Below are 22,822 nucleotides of genomic sequence, written 5' to 3' on the forward strand. Positions count from 1 at the left end.
AAGTTATAGCCCAGACCTGAGACATGGATTGTATGCACCTCATGATAGGATGCACTTTACATTCAAGACCATCTTGTTCGTGAAACTCTGTACTTTTAACACCTTTTCAGAAACTGGACTTTACATTTGCATCTGTATTATACAACGTCAGCGAAATTTCAACAAACGCATAAACATAATAAAGAATCTTCCTTATATGAATACAAATCATGCATAAGATTGAATGAAAGCAGGGAAATGGATCTCCTTTTAATTTTGAATAATTCAATCTGATCGTATATGCATGCACGAAACAAGACTGGCATGAAGAATAATTGCACAATTATCATTAGTTACACAATAACTATCCAGCTTCTTAAATAAGTTAAACTTTCAATTTCCAAACCTTCTGGAGCTGCACCAGCGCACATCAACTTTGGTTTGATAGGACAAAGATGCATCCCATTCATATCCAGCCAAGCACTTCTGAATCGTATTTTAATGCAACACCTACAGTTTTGTGTAGACTACATTTCTTCACATACGAAAAAGACAAAAACTTACCAAAAAAAGGAGTATATACATTTTCATTCCTTTCACCCCACTACCGCAGCGAATCCAAGTAGCCATGATGCTGCTGCCACGTCTGGATACGCATGCGCAATCTGGCAGAAACCGGCCAGCCCTGCACAGCGCGTTGCCTTTCGGGACTTGTAGTCCAACGCCGAGGAGCTACTATGAGGAAGTCATCATGATTTAAGTGTAAGAGAACTACACTTCCACTGATGCAGTTTGGCTTGGTAAATTAGTATACATATGTTGTGTGGACCATGAACACGTCTGGGATCTGGGAAACTTAAAGCTGCATGGGCAGGGCGTTTAAGGGAAGGTTTCGTTATTTGTTTGTTTGTATGTATGTATGTATGTATGTATGTATGTATGTATGTGTTTATTTAGCAAAAACCTTTATCCAGGGTGACTTTATAGGTTTCATAACCACTAGTATACAATGTTTGTTTATAAACATGAATACATATATACAAAAATTGTGGTGATTATTATTATTATTATTATTATTATTATTATTATTATTATTATTATTATACCGAAAAGCTAACAAACTGAACCATCTTCCTATTTGAAGAATGCTCTCTAAAATGTATAGAGTCTCAAAATGTGGACACTTGTCCCAGAAAGCTCCATGCACAATATTTATGCCAATCTAAGGTTGCAAAAGGACAAATCACTGACTATTCTTGAATGACATTACTAAAACAACTGTCACCTTTACAACAGACTTCCCTTTTACAAAATCCCACGTTTATGTAGTTCTGAGGTAATAAATGCAATGTCTCCATTCTTTTCAATGCATATTACTGACAGGTATACTTCTAGAAATGTCACAAAAGATGACTAAGAATAGACAAAATGCGATATGTCTATTGCATTTAAATTAGCTGATTATCTGGGACAACATACACCTGTTCAGAGAGTTGCTCTCATATCTGTATCTTTATTGTTCCCTGAGCATTTCTTGAAGGCGAAGCAAATACAAAATTAAAATACACCAATGCAAAAACAATAAATATTTATCATAGCACAGCCTCTTTAAAGGCTTCTGCAAGACTTCTGGTGCCCTCACCTGGCTTCTGCCTCTCTTTGTGACTTCGTGACAAAGGTGAATGTAAGGTGAACAATGAGTTGAAAAGCCCATCAGAAGCAGGACTGTGGAAATGCGCTTTGAATACTAAGGACTGCTATTTCTTGTTATCAGCCCAATGATAACACTGAGCTACTATTGCAACTGAGGCAGCAACAGCAACATCTGCAATAGCCAGAATGGAGCAGGGAGGGTTTAGGGACAGAGATGACATTTTCTAAAAACACATTTTGCAGCCTTGAATTCAGCCATGAATTTATTGCTCCCTTTTGTACTCTTCTAAGTTGTTTATCTCAAAAAGTACTATACAATACAATGTCAGATATTTGATGTGAACATGGCTCTAGGGTTTAGACTGGAGAAAATATTTGTATCACAAAATAGCACCTTTTTATTTCCTTTAGATGCACACATCAAGGGTTCATTTAAAGGGATTATGGGCTGAGTACAAGTGGTTTGTACCTGGATTAAATGTAAATTTTAGTTTTTACTCAAAATGTTCTTTGTTTCTCCCCTTTTCCTCAATGGCATAACAAATCTTAAAACCAATGGCATTTGTTATTGCATGCTTACAATAGTGTTAGGCTGCAATTACAAAGTTAGTGCATTCTTAATTAATCCATTTGACACATTTTAAGTTATTATCTGGCCCCTTTTGTATGATAAATAAGTAAACATCAACGTTATATGTGTATTCGGGTGATTTCTCTATTCTCTGTAACGAAGCACCCAAAACAGTTAAGTAATTGTGAAGGTACCACTTCCACGGATGCGAGAAGACCGCACAAAATAGGGGTGCGGGGTCTCCACCACCACGCTATAACCGGGAAAACTCGCCTGACCGTCCAACAATAATCAGTCGTACTGTGCATGGGTTTGAAACGATCCTCTCCCACACATATTTGCGGCGCACGGCCATTTCGGTGGACGCTCGGCCAAGTTTCCCCACTCGCACCCCCCTCCATGCCTGCGCCACTTGCGCCCACCCCGGCCGCGCCGAGAGAGGAGCAGCGCAGCAGCGGACGGGCTGACACACTGTGGCTACACCGCGCAGGACTGGCGTCGGACCTGCAGCCGGGCTGAGCGCCTCACCCTGCGTGCGAACAGCGGCCGATCACTTCTAGAAGGTAATTCTTATTGTTTTCACCCCCCGCGTTCCAATCAGAACGGGACTGCTTCCTTTTTCAGAACGGAGAACTTTGAAGTCAACTTTTTGCGGTTTTAAGAATCATTCCTCGAAGCAGATGTGTGCATTCGTGCAAGCGGGATGCTTTATGATGTCACATCATGTGTGCACACGCAGAGTTGCACCGTTTCTGCGTTTTATTGGTCTTTTTATGATGCGGCGTAGATAAAGTTTTGTACCCACACCGCAGCTCACTGGGGATGCACTTCTGGATGGGGACCGCTGGTGAGGATTTGCATGTTTCCATTCATCTGCACGGGACGAGAGAGCGGATTTTTCGAGTGGTTTGCGCAGCTTTGCACTTCTTCGCTGTGGCTCTGGGGTCTGTGTCTTGCGATGCTTGCGGGCAGCCCGTGTGGCGGCGCCGGCGAGCGGCTCTTATTATCCGGCTGCGTTGACTTGCCGCTCACGTCCGCCGTGGATCCGAGAGGCTGCTGTCACTTTACACTGTAAACTTTACATTTCTGCGCTAAACTGGCCCCGCGTCTGTAAACCCCCGGCCCCGCACGGTCAGTCGCGGAGGTTTTAAAAAGATGTTTAATGCAGGACTGGTACTTGAGAAGTTCACTGGGGATCAGGGGCTGGAAAACAACCTCTCCACCCGGGAGAAGCGCGTCTGTGTGCGGTGTTTTATTTCCCACATTGTGCATCACATGCACTTTTGTTGATGTATATGTTTGTGTTATTCGTATTAAGTGCATGCGTCTGTCAAGCACTGCAGCTTAACTGGGTATCAGCATTTACTTTCCCCTAACACTGAGTTGTATCTTGTATCACAGCTGTGACGGTTGATTGATGACAGTGATTATGGGCCAATGCCATCATGTGCGGGTCCACATCCAAAAGCATTGTGCGGGTGGTTTCTGTCTACTATCTTAACAAAGACAACCGCAAGGTGTTGTTCAGGATGTGCCGTTGAATGCAGACACAATAGGGCGATTTCGGTCTCGCCTGTATGTGGACCTGAGGTTGAACTGAAGGTTAATGGCATCTGAAGACCTTGGAGAGGGCGATCTATAGTCGTGCTGCTGAAGTACAGACTACCTGTGGGGAAGTTGAGTTGCGGCTGAGATGTAAATGGCTTCATGGCAAGTGTCATTAAACCGTAATGTATTTGAAGGGACATTGTCAGCTGTGGGGTGATTGGAGATGGGGTAAGGGTTTCATTGAGGAGCCGGGAGCTCAGCGGGCACCGAAAACAAGGCTCTCCTGGACCAGCGCAAAGTGCCGCTCAGATGTGAGATATAATCAACACTGAGCACTTGATTTGCTTTAAGATTTAGAAGAGTCACTTTTAGCTGATGAGCAAGCTCGATTCAAAGCCTTGTATAAATGTGCATGTGTGTTTTTGTGCACCACTTGAATGATGTACTTGGACAATGTAAACTTGATTTGAGATCTATCAGTAGAGGGCAGTGTTCAGCAGTGTTCAGCAGTGATTTGAACCCGGCGTTGACTTGTTAGATGTGTTCAGCTTCCTTGCCTCTTCAACACCTTGATCCTGTAGGGCAGGGGATCCAAACCCGTGGAGTAGCCTTCTGTTTTTTGTTCCAACTGCAATCTTAATTGCTTAATTGGATTCTTAATTGAACTAACCCTGCAATATAAGGCTCAATTATGTAATTAAGAGCGCATGGGATGCAAACTAGGAGTGCAGGGGGTCCTCCAGGAACATTTTGTGCATTCCTGCTGTAGGGCAACAAAATGTTAACTATCACAATTTCTTGCGGACCATTAACACCCATTCAACCTTCGTTTCAAGAACAATTCAAAATGGGTCTTAAAAATAGTATTGCCAGGCAACAAGTCAGTTTGTTTTAAACCTTCAATCACAATTTAAGAAAAAGATTGAAACAGATGCCTAAAATGAGACTGTATGTTTGCTTAATAAAACCTAACCTTTCGAAGAAGACATGTTTACAAAGGCTTTCAAGACTAGAAGAGCTCTTGCAACATCTGATATAGTCATGTTCAAGGTATCTATCAGGGGACAGAACGGGGGAAGGGAACTTACGTTTTCATTTTGTTGGCTGCTTTTTCAGTCCTAAATTCAATTTGTAAAATGCCAAGATGTTTACCTGGACTCTAGTTATGGTTTGCAGAAATATTTTAGCTGCTGTCCATTCATGTATAAGAGAAGTCTATGAAGTCCTGAGACCTGCTAAATTGCTCTGGTCTGAGCCTGCACTTACATACTCTGCCAACACATCTGTTATATAAATAATAAAAAAAAACAGCTGCTTTGCAATATTGTTTTTGAGTAGTGCTTAACTAAATACACGTATTTCCGATACAGATGAGCGTTTAATCTTGTGGATTTTTTTAGTTCTCTTATACTAAAAAAAACCCCCAAAAAAACAGCTTGACAAACATTTCAATGATTTTTATATTGTTTGTAAGTGCAAGTGTTAAACAACTATGCTTTTAGCTCTCTTTAAATGTATAATTATGACAGTCAATTTAGCTATTAGGGACTTAATTAGGCAGAAACGTAATAACCAGACTTAAAACAAATATTGTAAATCTAGCATGTGCAGGTTGACGCTCTCCGCACCACACAGCTCCACCCAGTAGAGCGATAAACCCGCTTCGCAAAAAGACCAGGTCTGCTGACGTGGGACTTTAATGCTCTACTGATCACACAGAGAAATGAGTTAATGTCCACAATGACTGTTACTGTCACATAAACATTACTTTTAATTATTTTTGTACATCTATAGTGATCCATAGCGCAGACACCTTTAGCGTGTGATTAAAAATGACATATCCAATTGTAATTGTGCTATCAATTGTAAAGCAAGTGGTTCTCTCCATTCATCCATTCATCGCTAGTGTTAATTTGTTATTCTTTCGTTTTTTTTTCTTCTTCAATATGTACATGATTCCCTTGTTGACCATATTGTAGTACTCAGTGGTATCAGCCAGCATTTCTAGCCCTCTTGCCAACAGCGAGACACTGACTGAGTTTAAAATATCTTGAAATAGCAGTAGATGTGTACACTGAAGCACATGAGCAGATTCTGACATTGTGCTGCTGTATTTTGAGAGAGAGACTTTTTTTAAGTTCCCTTGGTGGCCTGCAGGAATATTATTTCTGGTTGTTTTTGCAGTCATGGTCAAGTACAGAGGTGAACAGTTGAAACTGGGGTGACCGCATTAACATTTAAAGACTTCGATGATCGTTGTGAAACCATTGCCTATGGACTCTTGCTTCCCTTGAGGTCGTTTAACTGAATTCTTCTGATGATAAAAACTGAATAATTGTTTTAATATGATTTTAGTTTTCCCTTTATATTTCATCGTAACACAGTGTTGCATTTTTCACGTTACGAGTTCCCTTCTCTGTGTGGTTGTTTAAAATGGTTTGCGCTGGCACAGTACTGTTGTTTAATCAATACCTTATTGACTTTCCTTAAATCATATGATGAAGGATGCCATGCTTATGATGTGAAATGTATGTACCACCGTGATGAGTGAATCCCACTATTATAACCAGTTTTTGAGTGCTGGATGAGAAGTCATTTTTTCAGGTTGCGTTAACCACTCTAATGTAATTATAAACCGTGGCTTTCGTGAACTCTGGGAACTTGCCGTTGCCATGTGTGAGGTATGTGTATGTTGCCATGTATTTCTTTGAAAGCAGAAATGCATTATAAAGTGAGGCAGTGTTAGGAAACCTAACACCGTGCTATTGTAGGCACAGTAACCGAAGGCAAGAAGTATTGGACTCCTAAAACATGAAATTATGACGAAGAACTTAATGAGGGGAACGTTTGACTCATTTCTGTATAATTTTATAAATGGAACGGTTTATTATTTATTTATTTTTATTACAAAACTATAATTTCCTAGCAGATATTAGCTGAAAATCCAGTGGCAAAGACGTTATAGTATTGCAGTGCATAAGGTTCAGCAATTATCTGCGACTTTGTAGGAACCATTTATATACTTATAATAGTATCGTTCATTAACATTCACTCATAGATAAATTGTCCTACATTTGGTCAGTATATATAATGTTTTGGCAACCTAAATCCTTGTTTCATTTATGAATCCTTCACGATTGATTTGGGTAGCCCGGTTTGGCATAGGTTTGTCCTCTCTACATCCCACAGCTGTCCCACTTCACCACAGAGACTGGCAACAGGGGGAAACCCCTGATTAAACAAATGAATGTTTTCTGCTGCATGAAATGAGGGTCAACACATGATACGAGGCCAATGAGGCATTATAAAGAAAATCTATATTAGACATGTATTATGGCCTATTAAAAACACATAGAAGCTTTTAAAGAGCCTTTGGGGATTTGTCCAGAAACCATTTACAACTACAATGTACACCACTTCCCCCCCTTACTGACAAATCAATATTTTTATTACAATTTTTAGAATTGAATGACTTCATTTACACCTTATGGCACATTATGCATGTCAGATATTTAGCACTGCTAGTTGGTATAATATGATGCAGAACCTGCTTATGAAATAGGGACAGAATTAGAACTTCCCAACGGTTTCAAAATTCCTCCACTGGTTTGACCTTGGGAGATCTGACGAATAGACGCCCGCCATTTGTGTAAATTGAGATTGACAGGTGAGCCTTAAAATCCTCAAATTATTCTGAGTACTGCACCCTCGTCCAATAGTTTTTGGGTCTTTTTTAAGTGGCGGAATAAAAGATAATCCCTTAATTTGTACTTTCTGGTCTAATGTTCTATTAACCCACAGACATTCTCATTGTAGTATAGTCTGAAATGGTTTTATTCAACGATACTGAGATTTAAAACCTTAGTAAGTTAATGTTTTACATTTTATTGTGTCTTTAGAAAAACATTTGTTCTGTTTGTGGGATAGATACTAGTCTAGTAAATGTCACTGTAGCATATTATAGCTCCCTCGCATTGAAGTATGGGCAAACACTGGCGCTTTGCTTAAATGTTTGAGTTTTTCGGTTGAAAAATAGAAATTTTAGTGTTGAATTTAAAAAATGCTTATGAATCAAACTGTCACATAATGAAAGCAATGCATTTATGTGGCTATTGTGTTGCCTGCCTGATATTGCATTATCACTTACACAAAGTAATGCAAACGTTCAATTTTTAAAGCCTCTTTTTTAACTAATCTTCCGTGTTTGCTTGCAGTCTGTTCTGACATCTCAGAAATGTGGTGGCTGGTGGTTGAATGTACTTGAGTGATATTCAGTTTGTCTCGTTCCCATCTGGCTGGACTGTAAACTGTGCCAGTATGGGTCACTGTCAGAGTGAGGCCATTCAACCCCCGCTGATTCACTCGTCCTCAGACTATAGGAGTGCAGGGGCCTGTGTCACGCTCTTTTGGTCTGCAGCCAAGGTTTGCCTGCTTCATGTTACTCAAATGGGAAGCCCTTTTATTTTATAACTACCCCTTCATACCAGTGGCTGTGAATACAACACTGAGTCACAATTATGTCATTTATTTTAGAGAGATAAGACCATTGCACACTGGGCCCGATTTTAACTTACGTAATTGTTAAACTGAAAAAAAGGAGTGTGTACTTTTGCTTTTGCACCTTTTCACTCTGCAGTTGATATAAGACACCGGGAAGTCACCCTTGGAATGGAAGCAAATCTAATAGATCGATGATAATCAAGTCTGTAAACGTGGATTGTTGCAGATCTTGTTTTTGGGTTCACCTTGGCTCTGGAGAAGCTCAACAAAACATGAACTGTATGGTAAATCTTTGTATCCAATAAGCAACCATGTCCTACCCATGAATTGCAAATGCCAAACTTGCAACCTATCACGTTTAGATTTTTAATTAGAAGAAAGCGACTTGTGACCGTAAATTTAATCACAGTCGGGTTTGGTGTCGCCCGAAGTCTCTTATGTTCGGGTGATTTTCACACTCAACATCCTTTCCTCGTGCAAAGGATTGTAGTTCAATTTCAAGTAGAGTACGAGCTATTCTTGAAAAGCCCAGCCACCATCCAGATGTTTTGAAGGTTAAAATGAATGATGATATTATGCCAAATTATCCTTTGATTCAGTCTGATTTAAACATGTTATAATAGCGTGTTGCAGTGAAGTTAATCCTCCGTACTCTGTATCTTCATAGACTAATTGGGACAGAATTATGGCAGCGAATACCTGCTGAGATAAACTTGTTAGGCAGACTTTGTTTGTCTTTTCCAAACCCTTACAGGTCAGACTTGAAAGGCTGCCAAATGAATAAGTAACTTCGCTAAGCTTCCAAAACTGGATCACAGTGTGTTTCCATTGGGTTTTGATTAAAGTTGACTGAATCTGGCCAAGACATGACACTTCAGTTTCTATTAGCACAGTTATTTGTACTTGCTGGGTTAGGGCTGATAAACATTTGCTGTGATTTCTTTTTTTGTTGTGATTCTCTTTTTACATCTTGGTTATTTGTAAGAGCACTTTAGTCCACTTTTTTTTCTACCTGCTGTGCCTTGGAAATCCATTAGAGAGATACCGGGCGAAGACGATTCTTGTGGCTGTAAAGTGTCATCTTCTCTTGGAGTAAAAAAATAAATAAATATATATCTCGTTGATAATTTTTTTCAAAAGCTTACGCAGTTGTTGTGCACGTCCCCTGATAAAAGCTGGTATTAAAATCAATATTGCATTTTGGAGAAGAGGAGCCACTCAAACTGCCAACAGACATTTGTTTTCCTTCTTTTTCTCCTTCCCAATTTAAGTTTGATTGAAGGGAAATCGAGCTAATAAACCTATTAGTATTGAGATACATCTTCATATGTAGCTATGACCACTGATGATGGCCTAATTAGTGATTTCAAATGGGAATGCAAAGTAATTATTTTTTATTATTACTATTTTAAGATACATTTTTTGATTCTAAGATGCCTTCACACTCAAACATGTATGTTGAGTGTATCAGAACCTTGATTTTAGAGGTCTACCTATGTCTTACTTCACACACATCTGTCAATTTACAGTTGATACAGTTGGTCTTTGCTCTTAGTTTAACTGAACATCCGCATTACTGCTTTCTACCTGCCAATGAAAGTGGGCTGGATTCACTGTACACTTTCCATAATCAGAATTTGAGGCAGGATACTTTTTTTTTTTTTTTCCTTTCTTGCAAATACAGAAAAACAGATGTTTAGCCCAGATAATACATCGAGAATGTAAACCCCTTTGTAATTCCATTAAAAGCATTGTCTGGAAACACACTTGACTTGATTAATTCCAGTGTAGTTGAGTGTGCTAAAATTGATGTTACACATGGTGACAGATGCTATTTTTAAATTGTTAAAGGGGGTGCATGACGGCCCATGTTTTTAGAGAATCCCGAGCCAACAAACTGCTCATGTACTTTGTTGTCTGCTACCTCCATTGCAGAAACGAGTCCAGAACAACGTGTGTGCGACTCGCTTGTCCGGCCACATGGGTCTCTGAAGCCACAGATGGGTAGATCTCCGCTGGTCACCCCCTCTTCCTCCTTTGTATTCTGCCATTGCTCCCACATGGCCAGTTGGGCGTCTGAAGGGCCCATTAATTTCCCGTACTCTTTGGAAAGGGGACCTGTGCAATGTGGGTGACATATTTGCTGATTTGCGCCTTGCTTCTAAGAAAAAAAAAAAGAAAGAAAATAAACTTCTGTTTGTTTTTCAGATTACGGGTACATGTTGCTTTTGATGTATTGCAGCTTTATTTGGCCTGCTGTAAAAACAAAGTCGTTACGTCTTTGACTGATTTACTAGCAAATTGGGAAAATGTCACAATGTCCTTTACAAAGAGCAGAATATTTGTCCAAATTTTGTATTTGCTATTTAGGTTTGACGAACAAATTCTTGTGCGCTCCCAGCCGGCGGTTGAATGCCAAAAAAAAAAAAAAATGTGTGTGAGTCCTGAATTCCTAATTCTCTGAAGGGTCCCCAGGCACTCGCCTTGTGCCTGTGGTAGTTACAGCTTAATAGCAACTACAGAAGTTGCATTAAGGGAACCTTTTGATGCTTTCCTTCTTCAGTAAGGGAGCAGATTTTTTTTTTTTAGACCCAATTTTTCAACAAGGTTTTAAGTAGTAGCCACTTGTCAATATTCCTGCTTCAGCTCTCTGATGTTAAGCCATGTCTTTATAGATATGCAGAGATGCAATGAAGGATCCTGCATTAAAGGAAAAGGAATGCAATCTTGATGGTTTGTAGGGTGCATTTCAAACCGTTCTTTTGTTTCAGAGATTGATTTGTTTTTGTCTTTTCTCTGTTTGCGTAGTAAAGATTATAGCGTTTCTTTCTTGTTTGCCTACAGTATTTGATGTTGCCTCCTCAGTCGTTGTTCGCCTTGCAGTAATGCAGTTGTGCCTTTGACACCATCTCTCCCCAATATCTTCTTTTTGATGTTCTTTTGTTGAGAGACTCAGCATTGGCTTCAGCTGAATCGGTTTCAGGTTGTTTCTTAGTTGCCTTGCCCTGGGGGGGCAATGTTCTCTCCGTGATTCATGTTCAATGTCTTAATTCTCTTTGTGTTTATTATATTTATGCGTCGTTTATTTATTTATTTATTTATTATAAATGCATTATTTTTTGTCGTTGACAGGTGGCTGTTACAGCCCAGTGTATTCAGATCCTCTTTTCACATGATTGTCAGCTTATTGAGGAACCGAGCTCAGCTTGTTTTGTTGACTAATCGTGTTATTGTGAGGCTAGTATGTCTTTATAGTGTTTCCAGAAAGGACCAGTGTGGTGTTTTCTCCACCTTCTCATTTGAGATTGTTAGTGTGGAGCAGCCAGAACATAATGTTTATATCGATCCTTAACTTTCGGTGCGTTGATACGGTGGAACATCCCTGAACGTTTCAGTCTTTGAACTTGATGGATAACCAAACTGTGTGGTTAGCACCAGTTCGATTAACACTGGCTGTGATTGTGCTGAACATGTTTTCCTTCTTTCTCTTTCTCTCTCTCTCTCTCGCTTTCTGCCTTTCTGAGAAAACAAGTGAATAAACATTTTTCATTGTAACATTTTGTGATGCATTTTTTGTATAATTGCATAAAGTGCAGTTTTTAATTAAACACAGCCTTATAAGCTTATAAGACCTCCTTTCGCCAAAAGCTTAATGTTTAAAAGACTTTCCCAATGTTCGGCGCCATAAAGATTCACTCTGATACATAAACCAAAAATATAATGGTAAATATGTTTTAAATAATTGATTTTCCCCCTGAAGGTTATGCTTATCGTTGGGTTTTGTCTCTCTCCTATTGTCGTGAGGGGGAGTTGGGGTTGCTGGAGTTGATGTCATCACATTCAAAACTTCCTTTATAAGGTACTGGGGTTTCTATAACAAAGCATCAATGCAGCAAAGAAAAGGCGGAAAAAGTGTCCCTGAATTGATTTGTCTATTGTAGGATTTAACACTATTCCCATTGATAGCATGGAAAATGTAGCTGACGAGCAGTGGAAAAAAAAGGCCTTTCAATGGATTTGCCAAGCGTGTGGATAAGGGCTGGGAAATGGATGTTAAAACCATTGTCGACTGTGGTGGGAACATTTGGTGGTTTCTCATGATTTAATGCCCTGGGCCTATAGGGGCTTGCAGAATATCCTCTGTAGTTTTAGCCCTGGACGCACTACAGTGCAGCTGGGGTCCCAGGACGAACGCCATATAATAATGCGATCTCTCCCCTTTATTCACCAGTGGCATCACCGAGGCTACGAGTCAGAGGTTTTTTTAAAGGTTGTTTTAAGCATGCTCATACCGCACGTGTTTAGAAATTTACAACCGGATTTCCGTCTGACTTTTTGTTTTTGGCGTTGCAACATTTTCCTAAAAAGAAGTAGGTGTGAACAGATTTTACAAGTGTATGGGGTTGGGTCGCACCAGCAGCCATTACCCCTTGAAAAGACCCAGCGTGTTTGTTGAAAAGGTAATCAGATTATATATTTGTGTCCTCTATTTTCCCCTCCACTAGAGCACAACAAAGTGGTTAAATGAGCACATTACAACAATTGTAAATAAACTGCTTTAAAACATTGGCGCTCAAAGACCAATTACAGCAGTCAGCACTTAAAGCCAGCCGGTGACGACACGAAGCCACAATATTTTCAGGCTGCAGTCTCGTAACAGTGTGCTTTTGTGTCACTTGTGACCCAGAAATGTATTAACGGCTTTAATTAAATGAGTGGAATACTTAGTTGCACAATTTTATAACTGATTTAGCAATTAACAGCCTTTGATTAGCTGTCTCTACAGAGATGTTTAATTTGCTCTTTAGTTATAAAGTGATGCTGTCATTGTGGTAGCAAATTGGAAGCGTGAGCTGTAAGTGGTACTTGGCCGATTCAGTTCACGATTGTTTGAGGACTGGTCAGCTTTAAAAGCTATTTGAAGATAAATTCTCAAATGTGACAGTTATTTTTTAATGAAAAATATTGTATAATCCAGTGTTGTACATTTTTAATTTCGGTAGCTGGCAAGATCCCAAAAATGTATTGAATGTAATCTTGCATATTTTTGGTTCTACCATTTCATTTTGTAAAAATAATAATTAAAAAAAAATTATATATATATATATATATATATATATATATATATATATATATATATTTATGTCTGTGATGACATTAAAAACTAATTTGATCAACTGAAAAAAAAACAGTCAACTAACACTTCAGATGCCCTGGAGGATGTCATATATTAAGCAATAATTAGTACCAATTACTAGTAATTGTTAAGTATCACACATTTCCTTCCTGTGTGTGGCACATTGGCAGCAATTTCCTATGTGCAAGAATGTGTTTTATACAGTGTTTCTTAATTACTGGGATTTATTATGTCATTGTTTAAACATCATTCCCCAACTCCCTCCTCTATATCCAAATATGTGAATATCGCTCTCGGTGTTGCACAAGTCTGTCTGTCCGTCACAGGTGTGCTATGAATCTAGACCCTGCGGTCCTGGCGCTGTCCTGTTGGGCCGATTCTCATGTTCTGTACGTTTATAATAAATTGGTGGAACAAGATGTTGAAGTTGATGCTGGGGCTCATCAGTCTGCATAATGAAGTGTCAATTTTTCACTAATCTAGGCTGCTGTGGTTAAACTGGAAGTTCACTCACTGTGGGCATGTGATCTAGGGACATTTATAACCTGAAGTGCTAACAAAGCTCTTTGGGATCTGAAGAATTGGGTAATTCATAAGCGGATGTCCCGTACAGTAAGGGACTGCTGAGTTTGGACGACTGCTTGCAAAGAGCTGTGTGAATAGAAGAGAGGGATAGCCGTTATTTTCCTGGATGGTTTGCTTGCAAATAATCCTGTGATTAGGTGTTTATGGTGAAGACTCATTCTTATTTTCTGCCCTTGCAAAATTGTTCAGCTTAGTTGCACTCAGAATTATAGCTGTGTGATGGAGCTTCGAGCATGTTTTCTAAGGGCAGAGTGAGATTTAGCTTTTTCTTATTATTGCCAGATAAAGGCTTTTTCGCAGGTTTGAGAGCCTGCGAGGAATCCATTAGCTCTGCCAATGTATATTTTTCCACAAATGCCTGTTTTGTGTTTACCTTTTTCACATTTTTTTGTGCTCTTAAAAGAATGCAAGTAATTGTTTTGGAATTAGGAAAATACTCAGAAGTCTTTTGTGTTTCAGATGTGAGGAAGAAGGGTGCTGTGAAACTGAATATTAGTAGTTGCTGTCAGCATGTACTGAGGTGGGATGTGTCATGCACCAAGAAAAATAAATACAAAATAAATTAATAAACCTATTACAAGAAAACCTTTTTAAAAATGTAAGTGAGGTATAGTTTGTATCCAGTTGTAAACATTGTTATGGATATTAAACAGTCAAACTAGACATTGAATATGATACAGAGAAGGAAGACAACACAGTACTGTGTGACAGTTCAGTTGCACGGCCTATTTTGTGAGTCATTGCCCTTCCAGAAAAACACATTAAAAGACATTCAAGTGACCCAAACTGTAATTTACTGGAATTTCTCATTGACCTTGCCCTGTAGTTTCTTCAACATGAGTCAAGCTGGCTGATGAGTCTTTAATTTTTGTATTGCGTTTTGAGTAATGAACTGCATGTTTGGAGTTTTGTTTTGGGAATACTGCTGTAGCACTGGGCTGGTAATGAGAATTGATTTGTAGCTGTTCAAGGTAAGGTTAAATGCATACTGTGAGCATGTGGTCTAGTCTGTTCCCATTCACAAGGATATTTTAGTCAATGTATTATCTGAAGGTGTGAAGTCCATTGTTTTGTGATTGTAGTTCTTGATTGTATCGTCATTGCTGTAATGACAGACCATTAAAGAACATCTCCTCGGTGACTCTTGTAATTAAATCCTCTGTACGGATTGCTTGTTGACCATTTGTATTAATCCATAATTTTGCGCTCTACTGGTACTGGCTGGGGTATCTGGGGGACATCGGCTGTGTGGTGCGGAGTCTGTTTTCATCAGAGCTCCAGCAACGGGGGGACAAAATGGTTAATCAGTTATGGAATTACAATTAGTATAATTTGTTCTTCTATGTCAGTATCTGGCAAATTGATGCATGAAGCGGTATGAGTTGACAAAACATTTAAAAAATGTGTGTGTGTGTGTGTGTGTGTGTGTATATATAAGTATCTATACACTTTTACAGTGGGATTTTCTACAGTGAACCTTTTGTTGTTGTGCACTGCATCTCCATCCATTCAAGTACAAATATTAAAGTACAAGCTCAAAATTAATAGTATATGCCATGTAAGTCTCGTTCTCAAACTCAGACATGCTTTGTGTACCGACTACCTTTTCGGAAAGGGCATTTTAGCTAGGTTGGTGGTTGTTTCTATGGAGATAAGTAGCTTTCTCCCTGGTACAAAGGTCCGTCACACACACAGAAACAAGTGTGACAGTGATTAATGTCCAGTCAAAAACACAACACAAAAACTGGGACATTGGTATCGGACATCAGGGAGAGTTATGTTTTAAAGGTTAAATGGCTTCAAGGAATGTAAACTTTTTCTTTTTTCTTTTCCTCTGCTGCTTCCTTAGATTTTTATAGAAATTTCACAAAATCAGAAGGGGGCAGAGATGTCGTTTGACTGCTTTACAAGAATTTGTGACCTTTCCTATGATCTTATATGACAAATCAGTCTTGGTCTTCTGTTAACTTTTATGAGAGACTAGTACATACGACAAGCTGGCAGGTTTTGCCTTTTTAGCTTTTCTTGTTCGTGGTGCTATGATAAATGTGTCTTCTGGCTTTGGTGCATTTCTTAATTCAGTCCTGCTGTCCCTCTGGATTATCCTGAGCCACACAATGTTATTAAGACCTTTCAAAAAGCTAACGGACACAAATGACCCAGGATGTTGCCCAATGGTTTGTGTATTGATAAATTAGGTCTATAATGTCTTAATGAGAACATTTCAAAGGGAGATAGAATCTATTCTAGGTGGTGCATTAATAAGTGTGATAAAGAAAGGTTTTAACCTCTGGATTCCTTCATTTATACAATCCGTGAGACAATTAGAAACTGAAGAAACGTTTTTCAGAAACATTTCATTTGCTATTTCAAAGTTCGGTTATAAGCACTTTCTCTGCATTGCCTGTTTTGGGTTTTATTATTTTGGAATATAAATTGCTTGACGCTTAAAATTACATGTTGCTCTTTATTGCAGTTTTGGATAACAGGATATACTACAGTTTTATGTCTCTTAGATGCCCATATATACTGCTGAGCCTCGATAAGGACCCAGCTCAGGGCGAATTACAATCCATTCTCTGAAGAGCTGTGTCAAAGTCAAATTCACGAGCAATGGTTTGAACAGAACTGTATACCTCCTCCTTGTAGATTATGAATGTAAATAATTCAAAACAAAAAGGTAGTTTGTGCTTTTCTAGTGAAGGATACTTTACTAAGGAACTGTTGGAAATCATATGAATTCTTCAAATGCATCGAAACATCAATTTAACAATATCGGTAATCCCTGCTGGTACCGGGGAAAACGTTTAAACTCTGCATGATAAATATAACCAGTAAATACACTGTGTAAAAATAGTGTTTAAGATTTCATATGTGCGATTCTGAAGTATACATCTAAATTAAACCTTTAATGCCATTACAGTTAAACCTTAAGCTGCATGTTCTGCCCAAGTCAGCATTGCAGCCTCCATTCTGTACTTTTACATTTTATTTTCCACATTAATAGCTCTTTCCAAGTAATTTCTCAATCTTTAATTTAAAGGATTTCTGTTGGGTTTATTATGTGTCCAGGAGAATTACTCTGCTAAATTTCCCTGGCACCTACCAAGGGAAGCCAAGAGAAAGATTTCCTTCAGAGAAGACCCGCACCTGGCAGGGTGAAACAATGACTGCTTCTCTCCCTCGGACTGCGGTTTGTAACTTGTAAACCTGTTTGGGTTATGATGTCTATAAATCATTTTAATGGGTCCGAAAAGCCAACCACAAGTGCTAACTGCGCTTGTGTTTTACAGCTTGAGGTTTTAAAGAGGAAATGAAATGGGAATAACTGTACTACATTTCGAAAATGTTGTGGTTGTTCCTTGAAATACAGTAATGCATTTACTCTGGTTTTTGAAACAGCCGTGCTTGTTCACTTTGTCAGCGTCCATTTGGGCTACACGGGGAAGTCCGTAAACACCTTGGGAGGGGAAAGTATAACATTGACATGCTTATTAGAACGAGGTTAACACAATGTTTGATGTATTTAAGTAAATATTTCTGCTACAAGGCACAGCTCACAGTAGAGTTTTATACGTTATACAAGGGTCCATTGATTCGCTGCAAGAAGGGCTAATTTTCAAAGTATTTTAACTGTTGGTTCCTCTGGGCGTTTTGCCCCCTCCTCTTGTGCAGCGGGACAAAAAGTAGCTCCCACCTCTAATTATAACAACCAGGCACTCTTAACATGTAGCAAATTTCCGGCTGCAATTGGGTGTAAAGATTTAGCCCACTGGCTGAGTATCTAAACACTTGCACAAAAAGGTGGAAACCACTTTTAACCTTTTAAGTGCAAGCCAAGTGACTTTAGGGATTGCTGGCCCCGCTGACTGTAACTTCCAAGCAGCTGAGTAATATATAACCCGTTGGCCAAAAGTATGGGGTCCGTCTGGAAAAACCTTACTGAAATATAATGAAGGAAGGAAGAATCTACAAAAAACGATTGATTTTAAATGAATATCTTTTGACATTTTGGAGACTGAATGCATCGGAGGACTACAGAAATGCTCATCTCCCATAATGAATAGAAAGTATAGGTGATCAGTGTTTATTACACTGTATTGCGCTTGCATTCAGCTTTAGATATAGAGACTTATTCTTCAAGGGAATTTTATTAAGGAAATAGTCCAAAATCCTGAATTTCACATTGTATGAATGCTGGCCTGACTTGAACTCTTGGTTACTGTGCGGATAAATGGATCCTGATACATCAATCGAGGATTATGAATCATACTGGAATTACTGTAGAAATGGGAAATGCCATCATTGTTTATCTACATATATAAAAAATACTTCAAAAAGGCATTTGTTTGCTTAATTACTTAAATTGGAGAAATATTCAAGGAAGAAAGTTCATGGGAAAGCAGCTTTGTGTGTCCTTAGAAACAAACCGTGCAACCTCTCGACTTGCTACAAGTCCTTAAGCCATGGTTTGCATGCTGTGAAGTGGACTTGAGAGCCAGAGAGTCAAAGGCTCTGGTAGCAGAGGTTCACATGCTTTCCAAACCTGACATTTATTGAACAGTAATGGTATGTGGGAGCTTGGGAACATTTAACAGTTTCCCATTTAAATGTCAGGACTGGACTCGGTGCTAGAAAGAAGAAACTTAATCAAGTTCTCTTGCTTAGCTACATCAGAGGAGGCCAGCAGGCTTTAACAACCGTGAGACTGCAAGGTGATTAAATGGGATATATACCTCTTTGTGCCACAACGATTCGGTTTCAGATAGAGCATTTAATAATGCCTCAGAATGAGATGCCTCATTTCTAATATATATTATTGCCTCCCGATATATTATTCAAATTCTGAATTCACAAATGACCACAATTTGTGATCAAAATCCTCAAGCTGACACATCCTTTTTTCAGACCCCAATGACCGTGAGAAGCCCACCACATTTAAAGAGCAACATTTGTGCTCTGCTTCCTGCCTTAAATACATGTAGACATAATTACTGTTGTCAGGAAATTAGAGGGACTGTGAAGTAAGTGAGAGTGCAGTGTTAAATTGGAGAGGATTATACAGGAATGATACAGGAATGGCTGCAGTAAAAGCATCATGTTAGTTACTTTCAAAGACACTATTGGATTCTAATGCTTTAAAAAAAAAATGTTTTAAAGAACTTGGAAGAGGTCACACCTTAGGGCTGTTATTATACTGATTTTATACTGACGTGTGGAGCATATCCCCTCGGTGGAATCACTACACCTGCCTACTTTCAAGTTTCGAATCTGTTCCACCTAATAAACATCTGTGTTAAATGTATTTTTTTCTCTCTGTTCTTAGATGATGCATCTTATATATACACCTAGATACGAAATATCTGCAATCGAATGGGCCTCCAGGGATATACAGTGACTTTACCGTTTAATTCTAATGATATTAAGCATTCCCTTAAGGATTTTATATTAAATATTCAAGATACTCCCTGAAATGCATTGCTGCAGCCTGAACAACAACAACTCCCTGCTTCCTTTGCCCCCTTGGGCCCAGGTATTACCCCAGATCTCCCCAATCCACAGCCTGCTCATCAGGATGGGTTGTCTGTATTCAGATCAAGGGCTGAGTTTAGAAAAATTAGTTTTTCAGTAATTGCATGGTTGGTGTCTGTCATTTTCTCTGGCCTCTGACGTCTCAATTATAGTGCTGGCCTGGACGGTGCGCTGTGTGGTGTTTGTTAATCCATGAATGGACTGGCTTGAGGGAGGGAAAGGGGAAAACATTTGAGTTTTAGCTTATAAAATATTTTTTGTGAAATACATTCAGCCGTTTACATACTATAGCTACCTTAGACATAATAATGTCACAGTCACACTGTAATAATACTAATCAGAACAAGAACAAGAAAAAAGGCTTTACATGTAGTAATAAATTGAGGATTAGGAGACTATATTCTCATTAAGTAGTTAAAAGGTGCACTCTTATGACGCCATTTCTTCTTTTCTTTTCTTTTCAGCGTGTGGCAGTGGGCTATCGAGTTCTCAGTCGTTACTCATTGCTTAGTCGTTCATCTTTGTTAATTGTCCACTGGTAGTTTTTCTACATATTGTAGCTTAACTGCTGTGATGATAGACTTGTGGTTGGTTGTTTTTTGCTCCAGAGTTAAGTCTCATCAGAGCGAAACATGTCAGCCCTTTAAAAACCCAGTAGGGCAGGTCAGTGTATAAATGTTAATATGTGATGTTTGGCCTGTGGCGACTTTGCTAGTTCAGTTACTCTTGGGACTGGGGTGTCTTAGTTCAGACTCCGTTTCCTACCAATATTACTAAACAAGGACCCTCCGGTACTAATACAGAGGTATAAAACTTAATGCAAGGACAAATATTAGTTTTAACTTCCCTTTTGAAGTACTTTGTTTTTTGATATTTGTTCACAGAGTTTAACCCCCAAATACAATTTGCACCAGCTTGTTGCTTGACTTGCTTTGAAACTGATACATACCAGTGGATTGCTACTTTTTCTGGTGTTTACAAGTCTGTGGCACATTGTGAAGGATTAGGTGAATGCTTTTAAAAGCCATAGCAGAAAAAAAACATTTGCCTTTCTGTTTTTTGGCTTCCCATCATTAAAAAGAAAGTATCTAACTGTTTTCCTCTGTTGTTACCCCAGAATTTGTATTCGTATTGAAACTAGCTAGTGTTTTGTACTACTTTTTGGTTATAAGTATGTATTACATTATGTTTACATTATTACATTATTAGGTTTAATAACATAGTCGATCAAGAGGACTTATCTGAAGAAGCACTGTAATAAATGTATCATTCTATAGAAATGATTAAGGAAACCGATCAACCTTAGTATACATTTAGATGTCTTTTCAGGGAAGATTACGGACTGTCAAAAAAAGTCACCACTTTTGAAAGTGTTTTTAACCAGTTTGATCTGGGAGTGCAATCCAGATTCCAAAGCTTTATAACTAAATCAGCTGGTTGTTACCTTTTTTAAAGTAGTGTTTCATTTAAGGAACTTTAAATAGTAGCCTAACTATGTGTTTACTGATTTATGTTAAAATATAGTTTTTATTTATTTGTAATCCTCACAACTAAACAGACTTCTAAAGCATAGCATTTTTTTTTTTTTTTAAATATATTTTTAAATGGTAGAATTTCTTCCCAGCTTTAATGAATGTTTTCAGATTGTTGGGCCTGGAGTCAATTCCATCTCCTACCCAGATACTGTAAGCGCACCGTCTCCCCCTTAGGATCCAGACCCTTTGAACCCAAATTAATAGACTACTTTTGTGAGTCACTTTATAATTTGAACTTGACAGTTTTCTCTGCAGTTCAGAGCTAATTGTGGTGCTTTAATTTCAAAGAGACTGTAAGTGAACAACACTAGAATCTGTGGTTGCGAATACAGAATCGCTCAATTTGCTTTGTCTGAACACTGTTCTCTCTCTCCCAGTCCAAATTACAGTCGTCTGTATTCTGTTCACACGTAGTGGGCTGTGACGTGGTGGAAAGGGGGAGGAATGGCCAAATTAAGTTTATTTTTCAAGCAAATGATGGATGACCCTGTAGGCCAGCTTCTAAAAAGATTAACTCGTTTTCTTCCTCTGATGATTGCTGAAGGGAAAGTCTTCCTTCCCAATCCTCCAAGGCAATCTTTCTTTGCAGTCTTTTTTTGTCACCCAAACTCAAACTTTCTCATCCCAGTGGAAAACTTATATTAAAAATGCAGGGACTTCTGGACAACCAGTACCTGAAGACAAGATGAGAAGAGATGACTTATGTGCAGGCTTTGTGACCCCCTAGTTTTTCCCTGGTCTTGTCAGTTTTAAATTTAGTTCTTCATCCAAAGCAGGACAGCTGTCCTATCGTGGGAGGTTAGGAGAACATCCGAAGGGTACGTGCAGATGTGATAAACATTTAAGAACGGGTTTCAGTGTATGTTTTGAGCTTGAAACAGAGAGGTTTAAAGAGGGAAGGACCTTTTCTTCCATGGTCTTTTTATCCAGAGACCCATTAAAAGCCTCCTTGTGATATCCGTTACACAATTAAACTGGACGGTCAGACAGAACGCTCCCCCGAGGACGTGTCAGATTAGTAGTCCGTCCTGATATCCGGCAAGTGTGCTTCGAAGGCATCGCGCTGACTCTGAACGAGCCAAGTGTGAAGCGAGAGTCCCTGCCTGCACCCCTCCCCCACCGAGCCTAGCCCTCCCTCCCGCCACACTTTATGGCGTTTCTCCTCCATTATCCCAAAGTTAGGAATTCCTCCACATTCACTGGAAATCGCCCACCAGACACTCTCAATGGGGGCGGTAATTACTGTGGCATCGGTTGTCTGGTGTGAGGCGCTGTGAGAAACGGGCAGCCTCTGTTTCGGAATATACTCGGGGTGCGGATCGTACTTTGTAGAAGTGTCCTTTAATTCCCCGCATTCTTTGTTTGGACCCGGCCGCTACGCACGCCTGTGGGAGAAAGGATGAGGAACACGCCTGCAAACAAAAACAAAACTCTTCATATTTTTTGTGCGTTTGCCATGCTTCAGAAATTGAATTATAAGAGAAGAACCGGGGGGGGATTGGATGGTAAAGTAAAGGTTTGCAACAATGCCAAGTGTTTTGTTCCAATAAGGGTTTTATTGCTTATGAGAGTTGTTGCTTATCAAAAAAATAATTATTCTAATCAACTGTCTCTGCAGATCAGTCTCCAGGAGAAATGCAAGAGACACTACATCTTATTGCAGGCCGGATTGCGCTGGGTCTGATTTATGTGGGGATAAACAGGGCTGGATGTATTTCAATCACTTCATCTGTTTTAATTCGGCTGCCTAATCAGCACATAGCAGGAGTGGTTATTCTGTTT

At 39.2% G+C, this 22,822-nt stretch overlaps 2 protein-coding genes across 3 annotated transcripts in view; one reads left to right on the forward strand and one right to left on the reverse strand.

Annotated features, from left to right (window-relative positions):
- pdia5 (protein disulfide isomerase family A, member 5) overlaps nt 1-652 on the reverse strand; it is a 36,702-nt gene extending 36,050 nt beyond the window's left edge. Inside the window, exon 1 of the mRNA XM_066687445.1 lies at nt 544-652. Within this exon, the coding sequence (XP_066543542.1) occupies nt 544-609 (66 nt within the window). The 5' untranslated portion in view covers nt 610-652. The remainder of the gene's footprint in view (nt 1-543) is intronic.
- A 1,996-nt stretch (nt 653-2,648) lies between these two features.
- Nucleotides 2,649-22,822, forward strand: part of sema5ba (sema domain, seven thrombospondin repeats (type 1 and type 1-like), transmembrane domain (TM) and short cytoplasmic domain, (semaphorin) 5Ba) — a 92,767-nt gene continuing 72,593 nt past the window's right edge. The window contains exon 1 of one of the 2 annotated variants that reach the window (XM_066687420.1): nt 2,649-2,766. The gene's annotated coding sequence lies outside the window, so the exon portion shown is untranslated. The remainder of the gene's footprint in view (nt 2,767-22,822) is intronic. The other variant, XM_066687421.1, reaches the window with a different exon arrangement.

The sequence above is a fragment of the Amia ocellicauda genome, chromosome 16, assembly GCF_036373705.1.
Source record: "Amia ocellicauda isolate fAmiCal2 chromosome 16, fAmiCal2.hap1, whole genome shotgun sequence".
Classification (NCBI taxonomy): domain Eukaryota; kingdom Metazoa; phylum Chordata; class Actinopteri; order Amiiformes; family Amiidae; genus Amia; species Amia ocellicauda.